The sequence below is a fragment of the Mastomys coucha genome, unplaced genomic scaffold, assembly GCF_008632895.1.
Source record: "Mastomys coucha isolate ucsf_1 unplaced genomic scaffold, UCSF_Mcou_1 pScaffold15, whole genome shotgun sequence".
Classification (NCBI taxonomy): Eukaryota; Metazoa; Chordata; class Mammalia; order Rodentia; family Muridae; genus Mastomys; species Mastomys coucha.
In genome coordinates this window covers 23,915,325-23,941,021 of record NW_022196897.1, presented here as the reverse complement: position 1 = coordinate 23,941,021, position 25,697 = coordinate 23,915,325, and the positions used below count along the sequence as shown (strand labels likewise).

The 25,697-nt window shown below is 44.3% G+C and overlaps 1 protein-coding gene across 2 annotated transcripts in view; it reads left to right on the top strand.

Moving 5' to 3' along the window:
* Ttll11 (tubulin tyrosine ligase like 11) overlaps nucleotides 1-25,697 on the top strand; it is a 229,454-nt gene that overhangs the window by 17,358 nt on the left and 186,399 nt on the right. For both annotated transcript variants that reach the window (XM_031370031.1, XM_031370032.1), the window contains exons 2-3: nucleotides 15,875-15,971; nucleotides 20,604-20,737. In XM_031370031.1, the coding sequence (XP_031225891.1) occupies nucleotides 15,875-15,971; nucleotides 20,604-20,737 (231 nt within the window). The remainder of the gene's footprint in view (nucleotides 1-15,874; nucleotides 15,972-20,603; nucleotides 20,738-25,697) is intronic.

The following is a 25,697-nucleotide window of genomic DNA, read 5'->3' as shown; positions in this document are numbered from 1 at the left end:
TCCTCCAACCCTCCTCTTCCTGTCTTGCCTGGAAACCCCGCCTCCTCATTTTCACCCAAAGATTGGCTATTCATCATCTTTATCAGCTGATCAGATAATTAAGGGAAATTCCTCTATAGGTGGCAAGCACTTTTACCTGTTGAGTCACCTCTCCAACCCATGAGGAGTATGCTTGAAAAAATTTTAAATGTATTTTGCCTGCATATATGTCTGTACCACATGTGTACCTGATGCTCTTGGAAGCTAGAAGAGGGTGTTGGGTGCCCTGAGACTTAAGGCTACAGATGGTTATGAGTCACTGTGTGGATGCTGGAAATTGAACTAGGTAGGGTCGCCCTGGAATAGCAGCCAATCCTCTTTAACCACAAATCTATAACTCCAGCCTTGAGAATATGTTTCAAATTGCGATTTTTCTATACACAAATAAGTAAGAACTCGTCACTCTATGACCCGTTTTCCAGCAGGAATTTGCACCAGTGTGTTGTGAACAGTTGTTTTTTGTAGGAAACAGTAGTAGCAGAACTGATAATATATGCATCACACAAGCAATTTGGGTTTGACAGGTTTTGTTAGCAAATATTTTATACAATGAGGGCTTTGTTATGACAGTTTTATACATGAATATAATGTACTTTGGTCATCTTTACCCCTCTTACCCTCTTTCATCCCTCCCATATTCCTGACTATCCCCAACCTCTCCCCAATTAGCCCCTCCTCTCCTTTCATCCCCCCCCCGTGTGTGTGTGCGTGCGTGTGTGTGCATGTGCGTGTGGGTGCGTGCGTACATGCATGTGTGTGTGTGCACGCGTGTGTGTGCATGTGCGTGTGTGTGTGTGTGTGTGCGCGCGTGTGTGTGCATGTGCGTGCGTGCGTGTGTGTGTGTGTGTGTGTGTGTGTGTGTGTGTGTGTGTGTGCGCGTGCGTGTGTGTATCACCCAGTGCCTACAGCAGCATGGGGAGGGCTGTTTCCAGGCATGTGTGCACTTTCCCAATGCTGCATCACTGAAGAAAATGTCTTTCCTTTCACCAGCAGCCATTGACTGCCTTTAAATCCTTGGGAGGGGGCTCCTCTCAGTGCTCCATGATTGTGGACAGGTCTGTGCAGACAGTCTCAGCTGCTGTGACATCTGGAACCTTCCGTAACACTCCACTCCTCACATGGCCTCTTTCATCTTTCTGCCCCCTCCTCTGCCGAGTTCTCCCAGTTCAGTGGCTGGGGCTTTGTTTTATAGCCCAGCATTTAGCCTAGAAGCTAACATATCTTAAGTGCTTGACAAATGTTTTGCATGGATAAATTAATTAGGACTGGAGTCTTGGTCTACTTCTTGATTCTCTGACGTTTCTACTGATCATCATCTGCAATGTGATACAGGATTTTCCTAAAGTGACTTTATTGGCCCACTTTCTTGAGGCTGCTCCAAGAACACACCACCTACCTCTATGCAGTAAGCAAGCACAGCAGTATGTGGATTGCAACAGGGCTGCTTGCAGACCTCCATGCTGGGGAAGCTGGAAGCGCTCCTGACCTGGCTTTGTCTTACTAGCCTCTGTCAGACTGAGGTGACAAACAGAGCACAAGTGCCTCATTACTTGGTCATCAGGGAAATACCAGCTGTCATTACTGACTGAGCAGGGCCATCAGTCAGGTTGTCCCAAGTTCATTAAGTGAAGTGAAAGTATTGCTTAAATGCATTGTCTGAGAGGGAGCCAGCACAAGGACAGCTGCTGCTCCTGCACACAACTGTTGGCTGAGCTGCGCTAAACAGTGAGAAGGTGGGGACCTGACCATGGGGTCCATCATCAGGGACAAAGTATGGCTCCAGATGCCCACACCAATATCAAGACTCTACCCTTCTCTTCCTGTCAAGCTGTTATGCTGAGAATTCCTTTAAAATCCTTAACAGAAGAGTGGCCTCTGTCCCAGCTGAGACCAGCCCAGTACTTTATGGCCCAGGTTATGACAAAAATAATTTCTTTTTTTAAATTGGCTTTGTTTGCCTGTGGGAGATGGACATGTCAGTTCTTATCAACTATTTTTTTTAAAAGATTTATTTATTATTATAAATGAGTACACTGTAGCTGTCTTCAGACACCAGAAGAGGGCATCAGATTTCATTATGTGTGGTTGTGAGCCACCATGTGGTTGCTGGGATTTGAACTCATGACCTTCGGAAGAGCAGACTGTGCTCTTACCCTCTGAGCCATCTCACCAGCCCCTTATCAACTATTAACTGGAGAGAGCAGTGACCTGCCTGCCCATGACTGCCACATAACTAAGCAGTTTCACCAAGCTCTCTTTAAAAGATTACTTTCTTGTATTTTGCATGTGTGAGTGTCTGAATAGGCACCAGTGTCCACAGTGCCCTCAGAGGCCAGAAGAAGGCATCGGGTGTTGGGGTGAACTGTTTTACTCTGTATGAAGGTGTATCTCTGTATTTTCAATTGTTGATTCTGTACTGGCAGAGAGCTAAGGGCTGGCCGGGTTTGGGTATTGCCATTTCTATGCCCATCATTGGGTTTTCTGTATTTGACCTAAAGGCAACCCAGAACTGTAGCAGAGGTTGCCTCTTACTTGGTTATAATAAAGATCTGGTGATCAATAGCTTAGGCAGGAAGGAGGAGGGCAGAACTTCTGGGCAGAGAGAGTGCCACAGGGAGAAGAAAAGGGAAGCAGGAGATAACATGGAGGGAAACAGACTGCAGCAGAGAGGCCAGAGGCTAGACCAGTCAGGTCAGGTTAGAAGAGCTAGCTAGAGACTGTCCCAGCAAAAGGCCTCAGCTTTAAACTACAATAGAAGCCTCTGTGTCATTATTGATAATGCTGATGTGTCAGAGAAAGTCCCACGATAAACAGATCCCTGGAACTGGAGTTACAGACAGTTGTAAGCTATGGGTGCTGTGTGCCTTCATCAGAAAGGCTCAGCCTTGAGGTGATGCATACTGATGCTAGTTTGAAAGAATAGAGTGAGGTGGGGATTTAATTACAGAACAAGAGTGGGTATTGTGTGTGTGTGTGTGTGTGTGTGTGTGTGTGTGCAGGGTTTCTCTCTGTATAGCCCTGGCTGTCTTGGAACTCACTCTGTAGACCAGGCTGGCCTCAAACACAGAGATCCACCTTCCTCTGCCTCCTGAGTGCTGGAATTAAAGGTGTGCTCCACTACCACACAGCTAAAAGTGCTGTTCTTTTGCCTCTTCACTGCTGGGGGAGAGATGGTTTATAAATATCCAGCTCTGTAGGCCTTTAGGCTCCATGGTCTAAATGGCTGAATGAAGGCCCAGGGCCTGCCTAGGTGACCTCTCTGTTCACTGGAAGGTACTTTACTTCCACCAAGAGTGTGGCCAGGAATAATTTGAATCATGTCTTCCTAAAGCTCAACAATTTCAGTTTTTCTCTTGGTTGTAATTTTTGTCAAGAGAGGCATCAAATTCAGTCCTCTCTGAGTCTTTACACACTGTTAGTAGAAGCACAAATTTGTGCACCCTCAATGGAAAAAAATTATGACAGTTCCCCTAAAATTGAAAGAAGGGATGGTGAGATGCTGGCCCCATGGGTTGGTGTCTGGCACCAAACATATCAACCTGAGTTTTGTCTGCATGTTCATAATGAAGGAATGGATGAGTAAAATGTGGTGGTGTACATAATGGGATACTATTTTTAAAAGGGAGTCAAAATCCTACTATTTGCTGTGCTGTGGGTAGAACTGGAGATGTCTGTGCTAAGAGGAATAACTCAAGCACAGAGAGACCACCAAGTCTTAATCACATGGCATCCAAAAACCATCTCACAGATGCTGAGAGCATTATGGCAGTTACTGGAAACTGTCACGAGAGGGGTATGACTGGGGGAGGCTGAACTGTATGTGTTAAGGTTAGAGAGGGACAAGATGTCAGGGGCACTTTCAGGCAGTGTCAGGACCATCATTAGCAATTAGTGTGCTGGACATTCCAAGAATCTAACAAAGGAGTTTGAAAAACTTCACCATAAACAGTGTTTCAGGTGAGAGCTATGTGTAGCCTGATTTCAATATTGTGCAGACAGTGCATGACTCCCTCTTTGTATGTATAGCTTCTATATTTGTATTTCTCAGCTGAAAATACATAAAAATGTGGTCCTTTTTGAATACCTTTGAATGCAGCAAGGGATTGAGAACTTAGTTATTTGTTCCCAGAATCCTCTACCCTGGGTAGCTCAGGAGGGATGCCTTTCTTTCTACATCTCTGGGCTCTTCAGCCTCTGCTCTGTGGCTCCTGTTTGCTTTGGCTTCTTTCTTTTCCCATTCTTGTGTTCCAATCCTCTGGAGTATGGCTCCACCTAGTTATGTATGTTATGCATGTCTGACAGCCATGAAGAGCCATGCGGAGCCATGCGGAGCCATGCAGAGCCATGCAGAGCCATGCAGAGCCATGCAGAGCCAGATGCAGGTCTGTTTCTAGCACTCATGGACTCTGCTGGGCACTGACAGCAGGGGATAAGAGCCAAACCAGGCAGAGATGTTAGGGTACTATTAATGCTGAACCCTAGAGAGTTGCTGGGAGTTGGCAGTTCCCTTCTTGGCCCCTCTCCTACCCTCCCACCCCTTTAGTGTAGGCACTCAGGATAAGGTCACTAGAATTCTATAGTGGTTGAAGGAACCCCACCTCTTTCTCCTGGGCTTAGCTGTTTAGGGACTAAAGATTTAATGAGGCTGGGTCCCATCCTTATTCTACCCCTATGGTTCATTACAGAGGCTTGATTGTCTAACCGCTTTGAGTTCTGTTTTCTTCATGTGTCAATCAGAAATAACATTTTTACCTATTTCATAGCATTACCATGAAGGTGAGTTCAATAGCACATATAAAACACAGCAAATTCCATGACCTCAGTATGCAGTGGCTACTACTTTTAGTATAGAAATTACTGGTATAAGATTCACTTTCTTAACACATGGCCTATGACACCACAGTGGTGTGTCTCTGTGCATGACTCAGGGTCAGGAGGAGGAAATAAATTTAGGGGAGCCCTGAGCCCATCTACCTTTGTCTAATGAGTCCTGGGGGGGGGAGAACTTCTTCTCTTGGGGATATTATTTTGACTGCACTGCGTGCTTTAGAATGAGCCAAAATGTCCTCAATTATCGGGAAGGAAAGGAAGATCAGGGTTTTGCAGATCTGAGAATAGTGACAACATACATGTGGCAAGAGGGAAGCAGCCAAGATCTAGGGAGCGTCCCAGGTTATTCAGCAGCTCAGTGACCGCAGAGGACGCCCTGCAGGCATTTGGAATCTCCTTGCTTAGTCTCTGCTCAGACTATGTTTCCTCCTTGGGAATTTTCCCATCTCAGTTTGTTGTTTGTTTTTATGTTGTCGGGTTTTTTGTTTGTTTGGTTTGATTGGTTGGTTGTTGCTGTTGTTTCTAAGACAGGGTTTCACTCTGTGATCCTGGATGTCCTAGAACTCACTATGTAGAGATTCACCTGCCTCTGTCTCCTGAGTGCTGAGATTAAGGGATTGCACCACCATCTCCTGGTCCACCTTGATGCCCTCTCTTCACTAGGAGACTTGCTCTCCACCTCCCCACTACCCAGTGGCCTCTTCTGTGACATGGGGAGAGGGTGCTTTCCCTCGGGCACTGTCCACTTTTCCTTTTCAAGACTGGCCTTGAATTATTAATCCACTAGGCTGGCCAGTGAGCCATACCCTAGGAATCCAGTAATCTCTGCCTCACTACAGTGCTGGGGTGACAAGTGAGCAGCACCATAGCAACTTTCTTGTTTCTTTGCTTCAGTGTTAAATGTGTGAGAGTGTGTATGTGTGAGTGTATGTGTGTTACAGTGTATGCATGTGATTTTATGTGTTCGTTACAGTCTATGTGTGTGAGTGAGTGTGTTTGTTACAGTATGTGCATATATGTGTGTGAGACAGTGTGTGAGTGTATGTAAGTATGTGTGAGTGTGTTATAGTGTGTGTGAGAGTGTTACAATGTATGAGTGTGTGTGAATGTGTGTTACAGTGTGTGTGTGTGTATGTGAGTGTGTGTCTGTTACTCTGCGTGTGTGTGTGTGTGTGTGTTAATACAGTTGGCAGACACATTTGAGAGTCAGCTCTTTCTTTCCTTCTACCCTGAGTACCAGGAACCAAACTCAGGTCCTCAGTAGCAACTGCCTTTTACCTGATGACTTATCTCATCAGCCCCTGACATTTTTTTTTTTAAACATCAGTTCTGGGACAGAACTCAGGTCTCATGCCTGCAAGAGAAGTGCTTTACCACTGTGCCCTCCCTCTGTCCCACCCACAGTCTTCATACAGAGCAGCTTTCCTCTGGGAGCCTCTGCTGGGAGTCTTGAAGCAGCCAGCATAGGTTCTGGCTAAGAGGCGTCAGGCATGACTTGAGATGAAGCCTTTTCCTGGGTGGGAAGAAAGTGCTTGTGAAAACGGAGGCTCCTCAGCTCTGCTCCCATCGAAGTTAATAAACACATTTAAAGTTCTGGGGAGGGGGAGACTCAGGAATCAGGACTTAGCGGTGAACTGACAGTTCACCACTGTGAGGGAGCCAAGAGCAGAGAGATGGCTGTTGATGGCTTCTGGGGCATTATGGAAGTACACTACAGTTTATCACTGGTATTGGATCCGTGATGCGACAGACTTGGAGACATTTAGCATGGAGATTTTGCTGTCTGTGTCACCCTTATAGATTGGAAAGTAGAGAAAAACAGGGCTAGGTTGATATCTAATCTTCCAGAGCTATTTGCTAAGAAAACTGGAATTTTTAATTAAAACTACAAGCTAAGAGGTAAATTGCCGTGGCAGTTTGTGGGTGTTTTTCTCCTGCCTAGAATAATCATCACTAATAAGATTCTTCGTGGGTGGGAAAGTAGATGGCACAGTGTGTATCCTGAGGGGAAGGCTGATGTCATGACAGTGCACGGTCATCTCCCCCTCTGACTGACGAGGTTCCTCCCTATGCTTACCCTATTTGGCAACAATATTGATCTTATTGAAAGACTTGGGACTAGAAGCAAAGGTGAGGTAGACAACAGACCGTCCCCTGCCCCCAAGCTCTGTCAACTGTTATCATCCTCAGAGGGGATGATAACAAACGGGCTTAATAATAAATACACTGAGCTTTGGTGTTGACTTGGTGAGCAATGAATGGCACACTAGCCCAGAGTGTCATACTGTGTCATACTGTAACAAAGGGGTGAACAGGAACAGGAAGCCCCGTAGATCACATGAATTGCCACTTTCCAGTAAAAGGTTGTTAATTTAACCATCCTCAGGCTGTATTTATTGACTCTATTAGAGGGTGAGTAATTGTTGTGTTCCCGGGAAACACACTGGAGCCAGACAGCACTGTTATTAAACTGGAAGGCTCCGTGGAGCACTAGTCAGCTTGTGAGAGCCTCAGCCGCTTGCATCCTGGGGGAGGTGATGCAGGAACATGAGCGGAGGCTCGGAGAAGCCTTTACACACTGGCCTGGGACTGCCCTAGCTCCTCTGTGACTTGCCTTTCCCTCTTCCCAGGACATGCCTGTCTATGGTCCAGCCACCACACTGGCCCCTTCTCTTCTCCCAGCCTCCAGCTGGCTTCCTCATGGGGTCTGCTCCCGTTTATTCTCCTCTCTTGCCCCACATCTGCTTAGCCCAGCTCCCCTTTTCTTCCAGCTATCCTGCAGAGCCAAGTTCAATCCTTAGCTAGTCTAGGAGTTCTTCAGCGTTGAAGTGGGCCACAGGAGAGTCCCGTGAGACTCTCCAACCTTGTTCCCCAGAGCCCCAGCTCCAGGCATGCCTGCTTTCCGCCCAACTTCTCTGACTCTTACAAATGTCACCTCATACCTTCCTCACCCTAACCTCCTTGGCTAAGTTTTCTTAACCAGAGCCACCAGGACTCACTTGCACACGTCAGCAGGTGGCTCTGTGTTATGATTTCCTCAGAGGACTCCTGGAGGGCTCAGCATCTCCTTTGTCATCAGGCATGGCTAGGGAGGCTTCCTCTCAGCCTTTCTCACCAGGGGACTTCATTAGTGGAAGAAGAGCCAGGGAGCCTCCTTGCTTGGCATTGTCTCTAACTGGGCTAATTTAGCTCCTACTACGTGCCAGGCTCCTGTGTCAGGGGCGTCCTTTCCCCTGAGTGGCTGTTTTCATCTCTCCAGCAGCCCACTCCAGGGACACTGTGCCGTTCATCTTTCTCAGGTGATGAAATCACGGCCCATAACAGTTGGCAGGGCTGAGATTTGAAGCCAGGATCCAGACTCCAGGCAAGAGACTTGTCTGCAAGAGCAGGCTCCCCGGAGGCTGGGCTGTGTGATCTCTCACCCAGCTGGAGGTCTTTGCCCATCCCCTCTGTTCTCATAAGTGGAAGGGAGCCCAGAGTCTCACAGTCCTCAGCTGGTGGCTAGCACTTCTCTGCTGTCTGACAGTGCAGTTAAATGATATACAAGTGGCAGAGAAGTGGGGCAGGCTGGCCTTCCTCCACTAGGGCTCACCTTGATCTGCTTATGTTTGGCAGCCGCAGCTGTGTTCAGGATTTTATAGTTACTGTAGGTTGGCTCTGAAGTGTCTCCCAAGGGCTACGTGGGAAAGGCCTGGGCCTCAGTCCTTGGCCTTACTGCAGAATGGTGGAACCTGTAGGAAGTGAGGCCTAGCAAGAGTGTAGGTCATCTGGAATTACCTGTGATGACATTGTAGATAGGTACCCTGTTCTCTCTTGCTTCCTTGCTAAGAGACAAATGGATTTGCTTCACCGTGTGCTCCCTGTTGTGAAGTGCTTGTCTCACTTCAGGTGCAAAAGCAAGACTGTTAGACAACCATGTCTCAAAACCTCCATGGTTGTGAGGCAAGGCAAACACTGCTTCTCCGTGAGGTTCATCATTTCAGGTACTTGCCACAGTGATGAAAAGTGGACTCAGATTTCTCTCAGCCCCTAGTCAGCATCCTTCCTAAAGGTCAGGGTTGGAGTTTTACTCTGATTCCTGCTTGTTCCTTGGTGACATTCTTTTGGTATGACGTTTATGGTTTCTTTCTAGCTGGGTCTTGAACACTCTCACTGAGAATGGCCACAGTGGTGATAGTGTCCAGGAGAGCAGTGGCCAGGTGAATGTTGGGCTGAGATGTGTGAATGGGATGAGCCCAATGAGGGAACAAAACCAATCATACAAAACAAAGACACTTGTTACAGAGAGGCTAGGGGTGCTGCTGAGGTTCAGTAGGCAGCCTGAAAGCTACAAAGCACTGTGGGAGGAAGAAAGCAAGGAAGAGACAGTGGGACTATGCATTTCTTAAGGTCTATGGGATTTATCCTTTGGGCTTCCTGTCTCAGGTTGTAGACAGACTTGTTTTAGAGAAGAGATGAGTAGGGGTCTTAATCATTTCTACTACCCCATTTTTGAACATAGGCTTTGTGACCAGTGGTTGAAGATGTGCTGGGTTTGGGTCAATAGGATGAGCAACATTCATGTTAGATCACAAACAACCATGTAGGGAAGGCAAGGTCCAATTAAGCCAAAGGCGACTAGGTACTATTGATTGGCTTTCACATAATTTATATCAGACCTAAAGTTGATGCCAGGGCTGTAGCTACATTAAGCACATTTATGACATCTTCCTTGAGGTGTCAGCTATACTTTTGGGTGCTCATATTTGACACGGATTAGCTGCCAAGCCATCTATCTTAGTAGAAGTAAAGAACACAACCTTTGCAGAAAGATCACATGCCTTCCAGTTCTGCATTTGCTAATTCTAGGATCATGCTTCATGTGCAGAATGGAGGCAGATGTGCTAGAAAATTAGCATAAATAGTAGTTGTTACACTCACTATAGTATACATTCAATTGAAAAGATTTATTTATTTTTTAATTTATATGTGTTTTTGTCTATATGTGTGCTCACCATGTGTGTGCAGTACCTGTGGAGGCCAGAAGAGGGGATTTGATGCCCTGGAACCAGAGTTAAGGGGCTGTGAGCAACCATGTGGGTGATAGAAGTTAAACCCAAGTCTCCTGCAAAAGGAGCACATACTCTTAGCCATTGAGCTATCTCTCCACCCTTGGGCCATCCATTTAAAGCACTGGTTTGGATGGCTTCTCCTGTCTATGTACGCACACGTACTTGCCCATATCAAAGCATATTTCCCACTCCTATGTAAAACTATTTTTAAAAGTGACAGTATTCTTCTATTCCTGGCTAGTTCCCAAATGAATAAGACAGAGACTATTAGATTTATATAAACAACCTTTGCCGCACAATACCCAGGCAGTCATTGATATGTTCTAATCCTCTAAGCTAATCTGGCTACCTCCCAGCCAATATCCCTGAGATACTTGCATTTTAGTATTGGTCTGGCTCTCTGGGCTTCAAGTGTGTTTTTCCATGATGTCTCTTCTTGCCCTCTTTGTGGCTGAATCCCTTCTTCCTCTCTCTCCTGCTCTCTCCCTGGCTGGGAGGAAGTCCAGTTCTGTTCTTTCCCCTGCCCAGTCATTGTCTGATCAGCTTCTTCTTTCAACAACCAGGGAATAACTGGGGAACAATGTACATAACATCAAAACCAGATATTCTCAGAATAAGGATTGTAGTATCCAGATATGGGGACACAAAAGTTAGCATTTGAATAATACATGGATAACCTTTACACAGTGCACAATAACATATCTACACTTATATTCTCAGTCAGTAAAAGTTTCTGTTTGCATAGCAGCTTTGTGAATAAAAACATTCACAAAGTGAAGAAATGTGAATTTTGCTTTTACCAGCAATAACCATGAAATTTCATTCTGTGAAACTGTGGGAGGTGAAGTTTGAATCTACCTTTTGGGCCATTAAAAGAGAGACTCTGGCATCAGTTACTCAAGAACACAAATATATTCAGAGGACATTTAATGGCTCCAGCTCTTAGCCTGTTTTGGAACTGTTTTCAGCCCTCTGGACAAGAGAGGCAAATATTTGGGGTCCATCCTGGTGTATCCTCTGACACAAAGACTTCTTTGTATCAGAGCTATTATATAGATGAGGGTAGGTTTGTTACAATACTTAACATTGGTCTGATATGTGACTATAATGATTAGTTCAGAATGTGGTGTGTAGTGGTAGATTAGCCAGTTTGATGTTGTTATATGAAATACTGGAGACGCTTTGCTTATAAAAGAGAAACATTTTTTGAGTGCAGATTTAGGTTGTCTCTGCAACCACTACAGTCTGCAGAATGATAATCCATGAGAAATAAGAAGGCAGTTGGGTCCAGCATGACTCAGTAGCCAATGTTGGTCCAAACTTCAGGAGTCTGACCCAAGTGGTTTATTTTAGGCACACTTAAGCACGGCATAATTTCGTGAAAACTTCCTGGTGATAATTTAGTGCATCAACAAAGCACCCATAAATGTCTTTGAAAATCAAAGAAAGCTAAATAAAATAAAACCAAACATAGCTACATCAAAACTATTTGTAAAGTACATGTGACACCTTCCATAAAAAAATGAGTTCTGTAGATTGACTGAGAAAAATGAGCTCATGATAGTGGTCTGAAGGAGGACCCAGTATGGCCTCAGCCACACAGAGAGTGCAAAGGCCAACTGGGCTACTAACCTGCTCCTAGCTTTCTGGGCAGGCACCAGGTTACACATCCTTCCCTGTCCTTGTGTTTGATACCCCTGGTTCCTCTACTGCTTCTCTGTGAGCACAGGTAGCTCTGTACCTCCCACAGCTGAGCTCATGGTCCTGGAGGCCCCAGTCTAAGATCAGACAAACCCTTGAGGACACACATCCAAGCATGTCAAGTGTTCACATGCTTTTCTCTTGGGTTCAGATCTTTTTAAATGGTGTGTATGGGTACTCGTGCCATGGATAACTCGTGGAGATCAGAGGGCAACTTGATGAAGTTGGTCCTTTCCTTCCACCTTCATGTGGGTTACAAATGGTTTCACAGTGATGGGATTCAGGTCACCAGCCTTGTGTGGCAAGAGCTTGCCCATTGAGCCACCCTGCCATCATGTTTAATTGTTGTTGTTGTTGTTATGTTCTGTTTTGTTTTGTTTTGTTGAGACGGTCTCACTGTGTATCCCTGGATGCCTGGAACTTGCTACATAGACCAGGACTGCCTTGAACTCACACAGACCTCACTGCCTTTGCCTTCTGAGCTTGGAGTACTGACTGAGCTCGGGTCTTGGAATCCAGATCAGGATTTGAACTCTGCCTTTATTAGCCCTATGACCCAGAGGAAGTCATTTATCTTTGCAAAGCATTGTGTCCTCTGTCTATAAACAGGGTTCATGGTGCTGTTTTTCTCATAAGACTGCCTGCCATGAGGGCCAAGGCACTACACACATGGTGCTGGGCATACATTACTAAGAAAAATGGTGTAAACACAAACTGGCAGTGATGGTGTGTTTTTGAGTGCATGTGCTCTTTGTAAGCTCATTTGATTGTGTGTTCATGGACATTCTTGTTGTTTTACATTCTATGGGCTTGGGGATGAATGATGACCTGTGCTCTTCATTATTGTGCCTAAATGTTGTTTCACTATCTTTGAGAATCCTCTGTGCTCTCTGGGCTCATTCCCACCCCCACAACACGCACACACCAGCCTCTGACATCTACCAATATTTGTATCACCTTCATAGTTTTGCCTCTACCAGAGTATCTTATAGTGGGCACAATAAGTTATGTGGCCATTTCAGATTTGCGTTTTCCTTTCAGCGGTGTGCACAATGCTTCTTCTACAGTTTGTCATGACCCAAAGCTGATGGCTTTTAGTGCCAAACAGTGTCTCATCTCCTGTCTGTACCACAGTCTGTCCATTTACCTGCTGAGGGAGATGGAACTGGCTATAAAAACTATGTTCATGCTTTTCTGTGTGTATTGTTTCAACTCACTTGAATAAACACCAAGAAATATCATTGCAAGAGACTGTGCTAAGATTACATTTGTCTCTTAAGTAATGGCCAGCCGTCTTCTAAAATGGCTATGCTATTTCACAGTGCTGTCTGATACGAATATGTGTGCTTATTCCTCACACCTTTGCCAGTGTTTGGAGTTGTTAGTGTTTCCTGTTTGGGCCAGTCCAGCAGGTGTCTACGTGGCTGCATTTTGTTTTACAACCATGTAGCTTTGTTTCAGGCTTTGACATCCTGAGTGTGAGGTCTCCCACTGGGTTTATCTTTCTTGAGGTTGTTTTGACCAGTTAGAGATTCTTGTCATTCCATTTAATTATAAGATTATCTTTTCTATATCTTGCCCAAAGCAAGATATAGACATTAAATCTATAGCTCATTTTGGGTAATATTGGCATCTTAAATAAAATTGTTTTTCAACCTGTGAAATGGGATTTTCTTCCCTTTATTTGAAGTTTCATTAATTTCCTTGAGGAACATTTTGTACTTTTCCCATTTACTCCCTTCCCAAGTTAATTCATAAGTATTTTATTCTTTGGGTTTTATGTCATTGTTCTCTTGATTTTCTGTAAGCTTTTCATGCAATGTCTAGGGTTTTCTACATGTAGAATCCTGTCATACACAAACAGGACATTTTCATTCTCAGTTTCTAGTGAGAAAGTCCTTAATTTCATTTGCCTGGTGCTCCGGTGGTGTTAACCCTGTATTGAAAGAAGGGACAGCAGACACCCTCCCCTTCGTCTCAATCTTAGAGGCTAAGACTTCAGCTTTTTACTGTTGAATATGTTCAAGCTCTGCCCAGCTTTAAAATTGTGCTATTCTGTATCCTTAGCGCTTACATTAGAGCCTGGAACACCACAATTATTGAGCAAATGTAGCCTTCTAAAACTTAATGAGCTCCTGCTGTGGTGGTGCACGTCTTTAATCCCAGCACTTGGGTGGCAAGATGCAGGTGGTTATAAGTTCAAGGCCAGCCTGGTCTAGAGCAAGTTCCAAGACAGCCAAGGCTATACAGAGAAACCCTCTCTTAAAACAAAACAAAACAAAAACAACAACAAAAACTTACTGAGCTAAAGATATTGCTTTTATCCTTTCTTAGTTTTGTGCTGTCTTTTGCTGTTTTTGTTTTTAGGAGACCAGGTCTTACTCTGTAGCCCAGGCTAGCTTGGAACTCACTCTACAGTCCAGGCTGACCTCAAGCTCATGGCAGTCCTGCATCAAGTTGCTCAAATATGGGTATGAGTCAGTTGGGTATAGTTTTATAAAAGTTGGAGGGCAATGGTATGGGTAGAAAGAATCATCAGGCAGCACAGTAGCAAGGAGTTGGTGCTGGTCACTAATGACGGGCCCCAAAGTCACTATAGCTATGGTCCAGTTGCTTGGAAAGTCTACATTTTAGAGCCTCTGTCCAGTTGTCTTTTCCTTTTCTATATTAGCACTTGACAGTCAGAAGAAGGTAGCACGTATTCCAACAGTTCATGTTAATGGCTACTGAATAAATAACTTTGCACCCACTAGAAGCAAAGGAAATGAACAAAAAACTATAAATTATAGATAGAAGTTGTTCATGCCCATAGGTGTAGCAGCATGTAGTATCTCAGCTCTGCAGCCACTTAAAGGGCTTGAATCTGCTGGCCTTGGTTTTAATTGGGATGATTGGAAGTACCACTTACCATCACTTCATCAGCTGTGCCGTACGATTCCATCAGCATGTGCAGGATGTGGCCTCTCAGCTCACAGCAGATAGAAGTTCTGATGAAGTGTAGCCTCAAATTGGGACCATCAAGGGGCTTTATTTAATGTACGACCATCTCTCTTTATTTGGACTTTTAACAAGCAGGTTCTAAATATGAACTAGTAGGTCTTCAGGCTTCCCTCTAAGAAAAAAGCCACCAGAGTCACATTTAAAAGAGCCTCATCTACAGATGCAGAACTTGCTAATGACATAGAGGGTGACTGAACAGAGCAGAAAGAACAGGCCTTTTTGTCTCAGCCAGAGGTTTTCTCACTGAAAATAATTGAAACCCTAGAGCTTGTGCCAAAGAAGAACTTAGAACACTGGAAAGATGCAGGATTATCTTATAGGGGAGATGCAGGATTATCTTATAGGAGAAATGCAGGATTATCTTATAGGACATATAGGATTATTTTATAGGAGAGATGCCACTGGCACAGCAGGCAGCCAGGCTTGGGAGAACAACAGGCCCGAGCAAACTTGGTCGCTCCGTCTGTCTCTAGGAGACATGGCTATCTCTCCACAGCTGCCCTCTCTCTCAGCAGACTGTCTGTCCCTTCTTCCCAGAAGCAGTCATCTCCAGCTGTTCAGCTTTGTCTTTTCATTTCAGCAGAGGTTGCCTGGCATCTCTGACTTCCACATTCCTGGAAGGCAGACTCCTGTTAGCTCATCTTGAGTCAGGTGACCACGCCTAGCTCATTTATTTTTTAATTCAAACATCTGCACTAAAACCCAGGAACTGTCTCAGTGACTGAGGACACACCCTGTAATGTGTGGGGAACAGGGGGAGGGAGAGAGGAGGAGTTGTGTGTGAGACAGGGGGAGGGAGATAGGGAATCTCCCCACCATTTTATAAGGATCAGGTTGAAGGCTGCCATTTCCAGAGAAAGGGAAGTGTGGACTTAGGATTTGGGTTGTATTATCCTAGGTTCAAATTCTGACCACCACCACCACCATATCTCCCCACCCACCACCACCCCACACCAGCTATACATGAACTAGAACACATTAAGTGACTTCTTTCAGCCTTAAGTTTTTAGTTAGTAAAATGAGAATAATTCTTTATAAAGCAACCATGAGGCTTAGTAAAGCAAAACAATGTTTGCCAAGCCAGGCACGCATCCATCTCAATCCCTGTATGAGCATGGGGCTCTACTTTACATACTTGCTTCAAGGATGAAAATGTAGGATGTTTGCTAAGTGCCATTTGTAAACACTGAGCCCCAATGTGGTTGCTGTGCCTCTTTTCTTACTATGAATCACATTTCCCCCTCTTTTTCTAGTTCCCATTTGGCCGGCGCTTGCCTTGTGACATCTACTGGCATGGAGTTTCATTTCACGACAATGACATACTCTCCGGTCAAGTGAACAAATTTCCAGGTATCTGAAGTTATTGTTGGCCTTTAGAAGTATTCCTAGGTCCAAAGCCAGAGTACAGTCTTCTGTAAGAACACGGCACTGTTTTCAGGTCAAACTTGAGGATTCTTTAACTGAGATACTCTGGCCATGCTCTGCCGGGCTGCTGCTGCCATGGGGAAGAAGTCAATGGGAAGTCCTGAGAGCTCTCATTCCCAAAGGTCTGAAGATGTAGACTGGGCCCTCGCCTGTTAAGGATGTACTTTCTCAGTGTAGTTTCCACTGGCACAAGAACATGAGTTAGGGAGTCAGGAAGTGGCTCAGGGTGAGGGCTTCCCGTGCAAGCATGAGGACTGGAGTTCAAATCCCCAGCACTCAAGGCATGGTGGTCAACCCATAATTCCAGCCCCCTGGAAATAGATACAAAGGACCCTTAGAACAAGCTAAGCTGCTAAGAGGTTAGTTGAATGGATGAGTTAAGGGGGGGAACCTGCCCAAACAAATGAGGAGGAGGGTGATGGAAGAAGATACCAGATATTAACCTCTAGATCTCTATACATATGTGTAAACATGTGCATGTTCATCAGCACACATGTGCAAGTGCACACATGCATACCACACACATATATAAAATTATACAAGATAAAGGAACATGATTTGAAGTTGTCGACTTAGAATATAATAGAGCAGGCCCAGTGAAGGGACTCTAGTGTCTAAGGAAAGAAGTACTGCCCTTTTCTAGCAGGAACCAGAGTTCCATGACTACTTAACACAGAAGTGAAGACCCCATCCACTTTCTCTTCAGGTATCACAGTTGAAGGTACCTTGAGAGTGAGCTCTTCTGGCTTCCACTAAGCATCACAGGCTGTAGACAGCCTCTACCTTTTACTAAGGTCTCCTGAGGAGACTTACCCTGCAAGGACTTGGTGGCAGGAAACGGTTACAGTCATTTCCATGTTTGCTTTTCTTCTGCCTTTCAGCCTCTGTCACCATCTCCTCCACAGTCCTGATGGCTGTGTGACAGACAACAGAGCCACAGGGCAATGGGACTGCTTAGGGAGGAGGGAACATTTGACTGAACTTCTAGATACAGGCCATCACACTTATTTTGTTAATGGGTTGTATTGCAATGTTATATTAAATACAATTAATAATTTTAAAGATTTATTTATTTATTTATTTTTATGTGTATGAGTATACTGTAGCTGTACAGATGGCCATGAGCTATCATGTGTGTAGCTGCTGGGAATTGAACTCAGGACCTCTGCCGGCCCCGCTCGCTCCAGCGTAATTCACTGTAGCTATCTTTAGATGCACCAGAAGAAGGCATCAGATCTCATTATGGGTGGTTGTGAGCTCCACCATGTGGTTGCTGGAATCCGAACTCTGGACCTTTTGAAGAGCAGTCAGTGCTCTTACCCACTGAACCATCTCGACAGTCCCAATTAATAATTTTAAAGAAAAAAAAATCACTCAAATTCCATCCCTTATTTAAGATTACATTTTCTCCAAAGGTGTTTGACTTCATTTTTATATTATGTATATGTATATGAGATTTTTACCTGTTTGTATGTATGTATGTATGTATGTATGTATGTATGTATACCGTGCATGTGCAGTACCCATGAAAGCCAGAAGAAGGCAACAGTTACCCTGGAACTAGAGTTACAGATTGTTGGGAGCCACCATGTGGTTTCTGGGAACTGAACTTGGGTCCTCTGAAAAAGCAGCAATGTTTTGCCCCTGAACCATTTCTCCAGCCCCAGTTTTCTGACTTTAGCCGTGGCCCCCATTTTTATAGTGCAGCCTCACAGTACAATTGCTGTAGTGAGGTGCCTTCTGTCGGTGTCACATGTTTTGCACATGTATTGAAGGGAGAATCAATTTGCCTTTTTTTGTTGTTGTTTGTTTGTTTTTGTATCCTATCCCATATCTTCCAGAAAAATCTCAGCTAGCCAGATGTGGTGGCTCATGCTTAAGAGGCTGAGACAGGAGGACTGCCATAAGTTGGAGGCCAGCCTGGGCAATATAATGAGTTGTAGGCTAGCCTAGGCCATGGAGTGAGACCATGTCTCAAAACCAAACCAACCAAACAAAAGCCATTTCTCAAAACCCACATTCCATACACTGGGTAGTTTTGCCCCACACACCATGGGGTTTTAACTTAACCACTCAGAGATACAAAGTTCTGCTATAGACAATACACATGGAAGTACTGCAGGTTCCCATGGAAGGATGCAGGATAGGAAGCACAACATGCCTGCAGTCAGTATGGAGCATTTCTTTCTAGTAGAATGTTTGCAAAAGTTCCAGGGTCCTTAGTTAAAGCAAGATGAGACTAGAAGACAAGGCCCACATCTGACTTGGCTTAGATACACACGGATGCCAGCATCTTTTGTAATTCTGCTGGCTCAGCATCCCCGACAAGGCTATGCTGTGTTACAAGAATCACTGCTCAGGAAATCTGGGGCCTCAGCTTCCTGCTGGCTGACCGATCCAACTTCATCTTAACCATGTGCCCTGTTCTTTGACAACACAGAACATATCCCACCTTTATTGTATTTTTGAGGGGAGCAGAACTAGAAGTTATCCCAAGGTCAAATTTATCCTTGGAGAAGAGGAAGGGTTTTGTTATCCAGAGTGAGCCTTACAGCCAGGGCCCTTGCACACCAACTTAATGGCCTTGATACTGTTTATTTCTGTCTTGCTGCTCACAAAAAAGGCTACCAAAAACCAAACAAACAAGCAATCAAAAAACACCAAACAGGACTTCTTGGGGGCGTGGGAGAAAACAGTTTGGGCAGAGTTGTTGAGACATGATTCCACATTTCATTGGATGATGTTGCCTATCTGTTTTCTTTCTGTCCTGTCTCCCCTGATGTTGGAGGATGAGAAGTAGCTCAGGGTCTACATCAGGAAAATGAAGCCCAGAGGAAATGGTCCTCCCAAAGGTCCAGCTTGACACAAGAACATACATTCCAAAGGTCAGCCTGCTCTGTCTTCCACTCAGCACGACAGGCACCGGCGCACGTAATTTCTCACTTTGCAAACATCAGTTAATTATCTGTAATGATACAACCGCCTTGGAAACCTCGAGGCAGGGAACAGAGCTGCTGCACCCTCCGCCCTGGACAGACAGAAACTCACCAAGGTGGGGGATGGGGGCAATTCCAGCTAGGACTGACTGACTTTTGGCTTCTGTTGTGTCTGGGTTTATCTCCTGCCTCACACACACCATTATTCTAAATGTGCATTTCCCACACATGGCATATGTCCTAGAGTAAGTTCTGGTGGATGCTCTAGGAGAGAATGTGCTAGAAATACAGCACAAATTGAGAACTTCAGGGTACTCATGGAATTTATCTTCTCTGAGCCACTGTATGAGATGTTATTTGCTTTTCTATGGGTAATTTTCTTAGTTCAAAATACATTTTGTGTTGTAAGTGATATATTAAGGTTCTTCATGAAAATATTCTGATTTTGATTGGTCTGTGCCAGATGTGGTGGCGGGTTCCTGCAGCCCCAGTGCTGGGGGGAAGGGGGGCAGATCCTTGCGGTTCCCTGGCCAGCTCACCTAGTTTAATTATCGGGCTCCAGATCAATGTGAGACCCTATTTCTAAAAAACAAGGTGTAGGACTAAAGAGATGTCTCAGCAAGAAATGCTCTTGTCGTGTAAACATTAAGGCTGGCCTTCAGATCCCCAGAGCCCATGTTAATGTCTGCTGAGCATGGTGGCCTGTGTATAATCCAGATGCTTGGAGGACAGAAGACCCCCAGAGCAAGCTGGCCAGCTAGACCCCACCTCAATGAATAAAGTGGAGAACCATGGAGGAAGACTCAAACAACTGTCACAGGCTCACACACACGTACACACACACACACACACAGGTGGACAGCTTCTGAGCAATGGCACCATACCCAAGGTTGACTTCCAAATATGCAACCATATGTGTCCACCCACTCACACAAAGAGAAGCACACACACACACATACACATGTACACAAACACACATGAAAATCAAAATATCCACCTATTTTTAAGAGAAGCATTTTAGAGAGCCAGGCGATGCCCAAGACAGGACGTACTGCCACAGCGTCTCCCATAAATAATGCTGTAAGTTATGCTGTGGACTTTTTCCCACTCCCCGTCCTGGATTCAGGGAGAGAGAGCTTATGCTGAAAGGTGTGTGTTTTTCTATTTTATGCCTTTAATAGTCATAAAAGATTAAAACAAAGCAGCTTAATTACATTTCTCATAATGTCACCAGAGTCCACTAGATAATCTTCCCTGGGGAACAGGATAGAAAGAATCCATGAAATAATGTAATCTGGCCACACATTAAAGAGAGGGTGCAGTTCTAAGTGCACAAAAGAACTTCATTACCCACAAAGTTGACAAAGGATATCCTTAGACAGAGTCTCAGATAGGAGGTGAAAACTCACCCTTACACCCCCCCACTCCCCACCTCCTGAATGCAGGAGGGAGAATGAATCTACTGATTCTCTTTCTTTAAGATCCTCCTAATCCGTGAGTCTCTGCTGCCTGAGAAAGTGACCATGGTGTGTGACCATGGTGTGTGTGTTGGGGGGGGGGGACCCAAACAATGGCTGCCAGTTCCCTGGTGGCCGAGCCTCACGGCTTCTCCTCTCCCCAGGCATGACGGAGATGGTGCGTAAAATCACCTTGAGCAAAGCACTGCGGATCATGCAGAGTCTGTTTCCGGAGGAGTACAACTTCTACCCTCGCTCCTGGATTCTGCCTGAGGAGTTCCAGCTCTTTGTTGCTCAGGTAGATGGCACACCGGCTCTTGAATGAGAATTATGTTTGTGACTGCAGCTATGTCCTGGCCTTGTGTTCTGGGAGCTGGGCCAACCGGGGCATCAGGAAGTCGAGCGACTTGTTTGTACACAGTTTGGCAGCCATCGAGGCAGCTTGCAGAGTTGAACAGGCAGGACAACAGGTGAATTAACTGGAGAAGTGGCAGTGCTAGAGCTGGACCGTGGAGACAGAGAGCCAGCAAACCAGGGAGATGGAGGAGGTGTGGAGCCCACACGTGGAATGTGGAATGGCCATTCCAGGCTAATCTTGGAGGTGGACTCCCAAGCCACCAATGTAGTGGGGGGGGGTGCTTAAAGGCTGATGAGCAGATTTAATAACCAGACATGGGAAGGCTTTTATGTGTCCTGCTTTAAACTTGTGCCAGAATCAACTTTCCAATGGTCCGTCCGTTCCACTTGCAAGCAGTATGTTTGAGCATAACACTCTGCTACCAGTTTGAAGAGGTAGTGGTGGGGTAGCAGGACTCAGAATTACTGTTTAGTTTTATGGTTTTGACAAGTTAATTCCCAGACCATGTCAAAAGCTTTGACGAGTTCTGCAGACCATGCCATAACTATGAACTTAGGGTAAGAGCAACAAACGGGTCAGCTACTTCTGGTGGTTTTATATAGTCTGGGCATTGTGCTTGCAGCTTAACATGATTTCTTGCAACCCTAGAATGACTTTATGACATCAGTTATATGAATATCCTCATTTTACAGATGAGAAAACTGAGGCTTTGAAAAATTATGGAGTCTGCTCAAGAAGTATGATTTAAATCTAGAACTAACACTGAGGCTTAGAGTCTGTTCAAATGCCTTATTGTTGTTTGGGGGCCTAATATGAAAATATAGAACTAGAAATAATATTAGAATTTACCAAACACAAAAATAACTCGCTCATTTTCCAAGAGAAGCACTGGAGCTAGAAGCTCATGGGTAGATACCTTGCTCACTGCGATTGATTGATCAATAATAGATAGATAGATAGATAGATAGATAGATAGATAGATAGATAGATAGATAGATAGATAGATAGGTGGTGAACATGTGGATCTGTGTATTTATTGACTCAGTTGTATTTACTTTGTGTAAACTTTGCTTCAATAAAGTTAACTTTAAAGATAGCTATCAGCACTTCCATTTTCACTCAAGGCTCTACTCACACTTCCCTCCAGATCCCTACAGCTCTCTGTGTTAAGGATTAAATGGTTAAGTCTAAATCCAGCTGTATTTAAGATCTAGTGAGAGAAGCACGACCACCATCAGTTCCCCCAAGCCCTTGTATGAGTCCTTGTGGTCAGTTCTCACGTCTCTCGCTGCAGATAGGAAAGTAGATAAAATCAGGCAGTAGTGTGTTGAGATCCAACCAGGTTTGTTGTGTGCTTCTGTCTTCTGTATTTGTATGGCTGACAGGTGTTCCATGCTATGAATACTCCACAATGTGCGACCCATCATGCATTTGATGGCTATTTGCCTTTATTTCTAGCTAGGGACGAAGCAAAGCTGCCTTGACTGATAGCCTGTAGATGCATATGATCCTGGGAATCTTGGGATCATGTTACCTTTGGGAATCTCTAACTTTCTCACCAGCAGAAAGGAGCAGTTCCTCATCTCCCAGCAGCTTTGACAGCTGCAGCTGCTCCATACTTGACACTCTGAGGCCTTGTGCTCTGGAGGGTATAACTGGGTTTCTTAGTACCCCCTCCCTGTTTTTCCTAAGAAAGGATCGTGCTGTGTGTGAGTGCTAGAAATTCAAACATGGCCACTATGCTCAGATTTAGTTGTTTCCTTTTCATGTTCATTTTGATATTTAAAGCCTGGTCTTTTTTACTTCCTCCTCCTCCTCCTCCTCCTCTTCCTCTTCCTCTTCCTCTTCCTCCTCTCCTTCTGAGATAAGAGTATCACTATGCAGCCCTGCTGTCCTGGAACTCTATATGTATATAGATCAGGCTGGCATTGAGCTCACAGAGATCTACCTGTCTCTGCCTCCCAAGTGTTGGGATTAAAAGGCATGCACCACCATGCCTGTAATATATTCAAATATCAAAAACTCATTATGCAAATATAACTATAGTAGGAAGCACATACCATATGGTACCCACACCTTGTGCCTGCAGTCAAGCCTGTCCACTTCTCCTCAGTAAGCCAATTAAAAGAGCCAAATTAAACATTGAAAGCAGAAAAAAAAATGAAAGAAATTTATTCAGTGTGTCCCCACTGGAGGAGGGGCAGAGAGATCCAGAAAAGCCCTCAAAGGTCCTGAAGTGAGATCAGAATTTAAGTAGAGTGTCAAGGTTGCACACAGGTAAGTAGCCCTGCCCAAGTGTGGTCCCACCCATCACTGACCTGTCACAGTCTGTGCTTCTATGTCATTCTACATACTGGTCTACAAGCTGTTAGAACTATGTGCGACCTCTTTCTGAGAGACAAGCTACTCCTCTGCCTGGTTCTTTTCCTTCCTCCAGAATGAGACTCCCAGGGTTCATTGTGTCACTAGCCAGCCAGATGGTGGGAGCTGAGCATCTCTTCAGAATACCTTTATTTCTGCCAGGTCTGTGACAATGGCTCACAAGTGGCCAGCAGAGTTCTTTCTCTCTTCCCACCATGCCTTGGGGCGGGCCTCTATTTCCTCCCAGCTGACACCTTAGCACAATACATTTTCCTGTCTGCTCTACTTTGAAGGCATCTCAGGTAGTTTTACGTTTGGCATTTCTAGTACCATGTAGTATTCTCTGCTCTTCTTAGAGAATTATCTTTTGCTTGTGAGTTATTTATAAATGTATTGTTTAGTTTTCCAATTATTTTTATACTTTCAAAATACTTTCTGTTGTTGATTTCAATTTTATTTTGTGTTAGAATTTATATACTTTATTTTATCCCAAGCTCTTTAATTTTTATATGCTATGTGTGGTGGTTTGAATATGCTTGGCTCAGGGAGTGGCACAATTTGGAAGTGTTGCCTTGTTGGAGTGGGTGTGGCCTTGTTGGAGTGTGTGTGGCCTTGTTGGAGGAAGCATTGTCACGGTAGGTGTGGGCTTTAAGACACTCATCCCAACTACCTGGAAGCCAGTCTTTTCCTAGCAGCCTTCAAGTGAAGATGTTGAACTCTCAGCTCCTCCTGCATCATGCCTGCCTGGACACTGCCGGGCTCCCTCCTTGATAATAGGCTGGACCTCTGAACCTGTAAGTCAGGTTAAATGTTGTCCTTATAAAGTTGTCTTGGTCATAGTGTCTGTTCATGGCAGTAAAAGACAGTATGAGTACATTTTTTATTACATCTTAATTTGTTTGTGTCAGTGTTGGGGTGGAGTGCTCACGTGTCATACTGTGTATGGAGGTCAGAGGACAATGCTGTTTGGGGATAAGTTTTCTCTCCTATCTTGTCAGTCCTCAAAATTGAACTCAAGCTGTCAGGCTTGGCAGCAGGCATTGTCTCCTACTAAGCCATCTTACTGGTCCCTCATATGTTTTCATATGTTGTTTGTCTTGATGAACATCTGGTGTACACCTGAAATGATGGCTTCTGGTGTGGCCGGTGTAGCATGCTATAAATGTCAGGTTGAGTTAGTGCTTCTGGTAATCTGCCCTTCTTTACCCTTTTTTCATTCCCCTAATTACTAAAGTTTTCAACTATTGTTATAATTATATTTCTTCTGTAAATCCTGTCAGTGCTCTCTACATACATTTTGAAACTTCCTTAGTTTAATGGTTAGACTCCTTTATAAGATGATTTCCATGTCCTAACTCTACTTTCTGTGAAACTGACATGTACCTTCCAGTTTTTATTGGCTTGGTATTTCCATGATAGACTTTTCTATTTTTTAATTTCAAACTATCCACATTTAAAAGAGTGCTTTTTGTTGAAAGCATCCATATAGGTTATTGTCTTTTATCTTGCTTGATAGTCAGTACCTTTAAATTATTGTTTGTAATCCACTTATACTTAGTGTGTAATATTGTCGTGAATTTGGGCCTGGGCTCTTGCTAATTATCTTCTACTTATCTTGTTTAGATTAGTTGATTTAAAAAAAATTGTTACTTTGTATCTTCTTTAGTTTTATTAAGTATATCTATTTAAAAATGGTTTTAGTTTTTAATCCTAATCCATGGTATAGCCTTTTCAAAACATCTTTAGCTTATAATAATGTTTACCATTCATTATTACTATATTCCTAAGAGCCAAGCAACTTAAAACAGCACAGACCTGTTCCAACCCTCAACCTGCATGCTTTGGCAATATATTTTACTGCTAGTCCTACAACATATTATTATTTTCATTATTATTATGCTTCAAAATATTAGCTTTTGTTTTGTTTGTCTCATAAAGTCCAAGCTGTTCTCAAACACACACACACACACACACACACACACACACACACACCACACCTCCACTGCTGAAATGACAGGTATGTGCCCCAGGCCTGATGAAAAGCTGCTTATTTTAAGGAAACTGAAAACTGAATATATTTGACATTGATAATTACTACGTATGTTTAACATCTCCAGAACTCTGAATCCTTTCCGAAGGTCTGAGCCCCCTCTATTATTCTTGTTTGACTTGCAGGATGTTCATGAATGTATTAATTTTGGTGCAGTCCTGCCAGTGGCAAAGCCTTCTTCTCTGAAAGTGTATTTTGCTCTTAGATCCTAAAGTATTTCAGATTTTAGCCTCATAAGATGTTATAAAGTTAGGACAGAATTTGCTCTCCTATCTGTTTCCTGCATCCTCGCCAGTGTGCACTGCACAGTCACTGAGGGGACACTGGTGTGCTGGTAACTGCCATGCCACTGTCCTCTTTTGCTCCGGGTTCTCTGTGAGCCCTGAGTTGGTTGAGCCACCACTTCCTGCTCTCCTCCTTCGAGCTGTTACAGTTCCTCAGTCTGTCTTTTATGCCCTTGACACTCTGAGCACCATTGCCAGTTTGTTG